Source organism: Bidens hawaiensis, unplaced genomic scaffold, assembly GCF_021521415.1.
Source record: "Bidens hawaiensis isolate Kalapana, Puna unplaced genomic scaffold, B.hawaiensis_p1.1 tig00034612_1, whole genome shotgun sequence".
Lineage (NCBI taxonomy): Eukaryota > Viridiplantae > Streptophyta > Magnoliopsida > Asterales > Asteraceae > Bidens > Bidens hawaiensis.
In genome coordinates this window covers 158243-166051 of record NW_027495984.1, presented here as the reverse complement: position 1 = coordinate 166051, position 7809 = coordinate 158243, and the positions used below count along the sequence as shown (strand labels likewise).

At 36.4% G+C, this 7809-nt stretch overlaps 1 protein-coding gene across 1 annotated transcript; it reads left to right on the top strand.

Annotated features, from left to right (window-relative positions):
* The first annotated feature begins 6 nt into the window (after positions 1-6).
* Positions 7-3730, top strand: LOC143586335 (putative serine/threonine-protein kinase PBL28). The gene is made up of 6 exons (XM_077067901.1): positions 7-38; positions 431-1324; positions 1563-1712; positions 2267-2373; positions 2493-3119; positions 3208-3730. Exons 2-5 carry the CDS (start codon positions 455-457, stop codon positions 2875-2877), a joined length of 1512 nt encoding a protein of 503 aa, XP_076924016.1. The 5' UTR covers positions 7-38; positions 431-454; the 3' UTR covers positions 2878-3119; positions 3208-3730.
* Positions 3731-7809: the final 4079 nt, after the last annotated feature.

Genomic DNA, 7809 nt, shown 5'->3' with positions numbered 1-7809 from the left:
AAGTTATCAAGGAACTTCAGGAGGCATTAAAACTTCAAGTAAGTCAAAAGTTAAAACAACGATCTTGCTAACCATAGCCCTATAGTCGATAGTAGTAATAGTGCATGTGTTCATTCATTATGATTTAATGAAAATGGTTCCAGAAATGTTGGCGGTCATTAATTTTCATAGGGTAACTTGCTTATAAAACGTAAGTAGATTTGTTCCGCTTTTATTTTGTGATCTATACTTGAATAGTTGAAATTGGTGGTTCATTTTATTAATTACATGTTTTTTTAAGTAAATAACATACAAAAAATTCACATTAATTATCTATTTGGCACATAGCCGCAAAAAAAAGGTATGTATGTACTTATGTTCAGTTTGGATTTCTTCGACATTTTATTAAAATGAACAAAGTTTCCAATTCACTGTTTAAGAATATTGACAGGAAAACTGGAGGGACATCTTCAAAATGTCACTTGAAGAAATAACATTAGGTGTAGGAAACTTTAGTGATGAAAACTACATTATAAGAGGATATGGGAAACTATATAGAGGAGAAGTTCAACACAATAGTGAGCATAAGATGGTTGTCGTTAGGCGATTTAGCAGATTGGGTCAAGAACATGGTTTTTTGAGAGAGTTTGAAGTTCTTTTCAAGCATAAACAAGAGAATATTATTGGTCTTGTGGGCTATTGTAAAGAACTAGATGAAAAAATCATTGTTTATGAGGATGCCTCTAACGGATGTCTCAGTAGGTATTTGAACGATACTAGCTTTTCATGGAGCACACGACTCAAGATATGCATTGATATTGCAAACGGGTTGCATTTCCTTCATGGAGGTAGTGTAGGACAAGATGTGGTGATACATAGAGACATAAAAAGTTCCAACATTCTACTAACTGAGGATTGGAAAGCAAAAATTTGGGGTTTCGAGCATGCATTAACATATCCAGCAAATAAGGAGATTAAGTATCTCAAGAATGATGTTGTAGGCTCACCTGGCTATTGTGACCCGTTGTACTGGGAAACACATACCTTAACCAAAGAATCTGATATTTACTCGTTTGGTGTGGTGCTATTTGAAATCCTGTGTGGGAGAATGGCATGTCCACAGGACTTCACTGATAGCAGTCTGTTTTTAGATGTGTTGGTTAAACGTCACTTCCAAGTAGCACGGGTTGAAGAGATAGTGTTTGAGGGAATTAAGGAACAAGTTGTGCTGGAATCGTTGGCTACGTTTCGAAGGATCGCGTTTCAATGCTTACATGAAAAGAGGGAAGAACGACCAACAGCAGGTGAGGTGGTTGCACATCTTCAAAAAGCATTGGAATTTCAAGTAAGTTTTCGCAGCCTTACAAAACCGTATTCATGTCAATGGAGGTATGTTACTATACATCATCAAAACAAAATATGCAAATAAAAAAAACTAAGAAAGTTTACATTTTATGTTCTGTTTTATATTTCACATTCCTTAGTAAATCAAATATCATGGAAATGAAAACGGGTAATATGCAGGAGTCTTATGAATACTGTATTGTAACATTAATATTACTTAATTCTTAAGTAATATGCAGGAGTCTTATGAAATATGGGAAGCCAAATTGCCTAGAAACTACAAAGAAATACTTCAGTTTTCGAAGTCTCCTGAGATATACACCACAATGGTGAAAAAGGATATCCATGACATCCTCTCTAAGGGAATCCTCCTTAAAGATGACAAACTGGTACTTAGTTCCTCCTCATATGTTAAATTTGTGTTTAGTAAATTACTGGATTTTATTAAATTTTAAGGGAAATTACCAAAATAGACTAAGTTGACCAGATTTTTACCACAATAGACATCATTTTCAGCATGTATGTCCTATACTCATCCTTGATTCCAGCCAATCAGAGAGCTCTATTTGGACTTTAGGAAAAAAACTTACAGGTTTAGCCTCCAACTCTGAATTTAATGAAATTACATATGAAATTCAGAGCTGGAGGCGCTGGCTAAACCTATAAGTTGTTAGCCCGTAAGCCGAAGTAGACTCTTTGATTGGTTGGAATCAAGGATGTTTGTAGGACTTAAAGGTTAAAAATCATGTCGCTTTTGGCCAAGATCGATCACAATATTGTGCACACAAAGATTGGATATCTTTGCCCGTGCAATAACTACTTTAACCTAAATATACTATTTATCAGCTTTATGAATCCTTTAATTTACAAAGTTTTTATTGTGAGGGATAGTCCAAAATCATTCATGCCGAATGAATCCAGTTTTTTTTTCCTTCTATAATAGTGGTTTTCAATCGCTGATAGCGGAGAACGAAGTGAGATGGTGGCATCAAGAATGTTTTCATTTAGAAACCGTTGGTCACACAGGTGGCGATCTATTCAAGAGTCAAGGTTCTTCTCTATTACTCTATATGTTTGTATGTTTAGGTCTGATGTTCCACATCATAACAAGCCATAAAAGTTTACTTTTCAAAGGCATAGCGGAATTTGATATATAAAACTATGTGCAGGTTTCCGAAAGTAGCAGAGATGTTAGATATTACGAATTTGAATATCCTAATCAAGATAAGACCTCAGTTTTTACCATCGGACGTAAACTATTCCGTTCACCTTGTCTTCAAATTTTGCTGTCCAAGAAAATCCAATGCTCAACGGATGTATGTGAACCTAAAGTACAAAATCGGGAAGGAAAACTCACATGCATATTTTGCCATGTGGAGAGAAGACAACTGGATGACAATCGAATTGTGTCGATACTCAAATCTCAAGAAAGATACTAGTTTTGAGATTCTGCTACAGGAATTTTCACGATGTTATTGTGATAGTCGTGCCATCTATATCGAAGGGATTGAGTTTCGAGTCATAGACAATGCAAGTTTGAATTTACATTTTTAGTTTTATTTGAGATGTTTTTTTTATGTCTCATATATAGCAGAAGTAACATTTTAATTTTCTACATTATAATATGTTCATTCATTGTTTTACCATTTTTAGCAGGTTAAGCAAGAAAAGATGGAAAAGTTAGAGGAAAACCAACAAGTTTTGACATCACCAAGTGAAATGGAAAGAGAAGTTATGGTATCTGCCAAGTCGGTCGTGTACGACACTTCTAATTTAGAATACTCTGCACAATCCAGGTTTGTTTCTTTGAACTAATTCCATCACATTATCTCATTCACATAGTTGTATTCTTTAAATAAATTTATTTATATATCTTACGTGCAGCATTGAGCGTACATATAAGGTTCCACGGCAACAAGTATTCTGTATCAAGTTGCCTCTATATGAATATCTTAGTTCACTAGTCATTGAAGGGGCGTGTGCGTGTTATCTTGTGTTCAATCTCTCAGAAAACTGTCACGGGTTGCATTGCCCGGTTATAGTACGAGATAAGCTCCACAGGAAAAGTAAAGAGATTATTTATTTTAGATCCCCTAGCCCATGGAATTTACATGACACTGATCGAGTTCCGAAGAAAAGGAGAGATGGATGGATGGAGGTTCTTATTTTAGAATTTAAGTTTCACCCAAATTTAGAGCTTAACACGGAGTATCTTTCAAGGAAATTGAAACTCATAAGTTACCAAGGAACTTTGTCTGGTCTTTATCATACGTGGCCTCGAGTTTCGACCAATCGGAAAATAATATTGTACAACTTCCGCTATATATATACCGTTCAGTTTTTGTGTATGCTTTATTTGGGATCTTTGTATGTTTTTATCTATTTATAATCATGAAATTATGATCAAGAATGTCTAGCATCACTTTTATCGATAACCTAAAACCCGACCCAATAAAGTGTTAATTCGAAACCTTAAGTACTCGTACACATGGAACCTGAACACGAATTTACCAAACCCGAAACGTTATAATTTGGTTCGATTACATGTTACTCTTTTTGGGGTTTCGAGAATAACCGAAAAGACCCGTTCTGCATTTAATACCCTACTCAAAACCATGTTGTAAATTTGTGTTCCATACCAGTCATGTATCTGCCTAACTAATACCCTTCAGATATCCGATATACATGCATAACTATTACCGGTCGGATACCGGATATACACGCAGGAATCAAGTACTATTGTTTTATTTATTTAGTAAAGTTAAACTATAGAAACTAATAATCGGTGGAAAGAAATGTTGATGGGTTTGTTTCGGCTAATCGGAAAGGATATTACCTAATACCATTTACGTCTTAACCACAAAACTCGTGAAAATCTTTAAAACTAATATCATACTTGAGCAATTTGTTCCGAATTGAGACCATGGGGTTTTTCAAGTTGTAGGTTTTCTCATGAGTGGGTGGGCAAAGTCAGTGGAGAATACAGAAATTTTAAGTACGGGGGCAAAATTTAGGTCGGCTAAACTTGGTCGGTTCAAAAACAAATAGTGGTTATATAATACCAAATTATTAATTTTCTAAACATAACTCAAACCATAGGTAAATTAAAAGCCATTGATTTGATACCTATCACTCATCAAAGCCATTAATTCGCTAAACATAACTCAAAGCCATTCGCTAAACTGGGTCGGTACAAAAGCACCGTCACTCATCAAAACCGACACCGTCATTCATCATCTCCGCCGCATGATACCTTAGCCAACCACCCAAAGGACCGCACGAACCCGGAACCACTAACCGATGCCACTGGTTTTCCAGCGAGAGCTCCTACACCGTCAGTCCGTCACTGATTTTCGTCGTGGAACATACTAACACTACCACCATTGATTTGATACTTATTTTAGTTATGGGTTGAAGAAAAAGCAGGTTGTTGCAGCATTTGTTGAGTTGTTTCCATGGTCCGTCACTGGATCGGCACTTGTTTCCATGGTGCTGGTATGTTCCCATACGGGGCGCCTGCCCCCCCCCCCCCCCCCCCCCCCCCCCCCCCCCGCGTTATTGAGTTGGATCCGCCTCTGGGCAGAGTCATCATGTTATGTTGTTCGGGCAGAAGGGTGATTCATTTGCTATGGTGATTTCAGATGTCTGGTCTTTGTTGCTAAAAAAAGTAAAGAAAAAAATCACGCTTGATATCACGCCAAAAATGCTCACTCCAATATCCATCCCGAATGTTTTGGGTTACAAGGTTGGGTTCATATGTTATCCCCAGGATTTAAGAGTGTGGGTCAACTAATGAATCTCCTTGTCGTGCTTTAAATAAAGAAAAAATTCTCAAAATGTTCTATTAATGAAAGACGCGTTGAGACTAAACATGTCGTCAAAAATGTGTTTATAGGGAATATTAGGGAATATTTCTGGAAACTTTTATTTATACAGAAAAAAATGAAACCTTTCTCCATTAGTAGAACATTTTTGGAAATTTTCCCTTAAACAAAGCATGTCTTAATCCATCATAAAGTTAAGTGTCATCGTCATTCACTATTGCCACAAAAATTTATGAATTTTTAGCATGGAATTGCAATTGCAATTGCAACTAGGACTAAATTAAGTTCTTAGGTCCTAGGTCATCTCACCATATACATCATTATCGTACAATCTAGAGGTTTCAATTTCAACCGCTAATCGATTTAAGTTGTATTTTATTTTTAAATTTAAATAAACTAATTAAAAATACCCAATTAGTTAAATCAGTTCTTATTTATAACAAAATCATCAAAGAAATTAACTAAGTAATAGTATTTGCAACTTTCGACTTAACTATGTGTACGTCATATACTTATGAATACTTGAACGGGTCAATTTAGATTATGTTTTATCCTCAAATAAGCCAGGTAACAAATTGCGAGTATCTTTTGGATGCAAATAAGTGTTATCAATTCTTTTATTCTTTTTTTTTTTAACAAAAGCAAAAAAGAAAATAAGTAAAATTAGTTTCAAAGTTTCGCTCGACATCAAATACACCACATTCTTATTTATAAACGAGTAGACTTGACTATGTTTCATCATAAACGAGTCAACTAGCATTTTAGGAATATCTTTTGGATGCAAATAAGCATAACATAAAATAATAACATAAAATAAGTAACATTATTTGCAATCTCCCACTCAATACCATATACACCACATACACACTAGATATTTCATTCACAAACAACTACATGCTTATTAGATATTTTTCTTACAAGAACAAACCAAAAGCTATCAATCTCAGTTCATTGGAGTTGGTCAAAGACGCAATGTATGTCACCATACAAGTATAGTTGGATCTAACAACTTTAGATGGCGGAAACACCTAGATCTAATGGATAAACGATGAATAATGCAAGATCCAAGAAGAACAATCAATAAGGCCACCCATAGCGGTGGCGTTTTACGGCGTTCTGGCCCATAACGCCGGGGGCACACTCCCCCCGTTTTGGGTTGTTGAATTTGGAATGGTGTTTTGTGTATAACGCTATATGGCACGAAATTAAAAAAAACCGTTTTTACTTATAACGGTCATATATCCGTTGTAAAAAAATGTTTTATATATAAATCAACTTCATCCCCAATCAAAACTCACCAAATTTATAAATCTTTCTTTCTACTCTATATTTCTTTACACCAAATTCCCTATAAACCCTAAATAGATTCTCCTACTTCTATATATAATCAATTTTTCGGGCCCGACCGACAAGCTAAAGACGACGCGGAGGAAGAGGCGGTTACGAGTACGATTGTGCTCGCGACAACTTATATGAATTCTATTAGTTCTCCTCCAGCCCCCGTTTCAAAAAGAGCATATATAGAACGAGACTGTATCAAAGCCAACAACCGGTTGACAGCGGATTACTTCAGCAACTTGCTGAGATACAAGAACCCGAAGACTTTTAGGCGTCGCTTTCGGCTAAAAATTTATTTATGCGCGTCACCAATGATTTGGAGCGTGAGCTTGATTACTTTAAGCAAAAACTGGGCGGCCGAGGGACGCTGGGATTCACGATTATTTAGAAGGTTACGTCAGCCATATACGTGATCGCCTACGAAAACACGGCCGACATCAACGACGAGTATTTAAAGATGGCCGATAAAACAACTCGGATACCTTGGAGTATTTTTGTTACGGTACGTTTCATTTTTTTTTATATAATTATATCACTTGTTTACTTTAATTGATTATTTTATAAGTTGTGTACAATATATGAATATTGAAACTATGTGGACCAACTGGAACGATCTACAAGGTCTTTACGAGACACATGCAAGGGTGCATGGTTTACCCGGCATGATAGAGAGTGTAGATTGTATGCATTGGGAATGAGCTAATTGTTCAACTGCATGAGGTCAATACACACGAGGTGACCAAAAGGGACCAACGGTCAGCCTTCAAGCTATTGCTTCACACGACCTTTGGATTTGGTCGGCATTCTTTGGTGTTCCCGGTTCCAACAATAACATAATAATCTTAGAACAGTCGCCTATGTTGGAGAGTTACATATCTGGGACCGTTCCCGTTGCTTCGTTTTGGGCTAACGATAACTTCTACCATCATGGGTACTATCTGGGTGATGGAATATATCCAGAGTATGCGATTATCGTGAAAAAAATTAGAGACCCGTCGGATGAAAAAAGACAGTATTTTAAGAAAGTACAAGAGTCTGGAGAAAGGATATCGAGAGGTGTTTTGGGGTTCTTTAACAACGCTGGCATTTTGTTAAAAATCTTTGTCGTCTATGGTCTTTAGAAAGAATGAAAAGTGCTATACATGCGTGTATCATAATGCATAACATGATCATCGAAGACGAGGAGCAATATGCCCAACTTTCATACCGGACTCGGATCCACCACGAACTCCAGCAAGTATGAAGAAAAGACTTGAAAACGCGTATTCATGCGGTTAGGAGAATTACATAACGCACTTAAGGGGGGATTTGGTACATCTTTGGA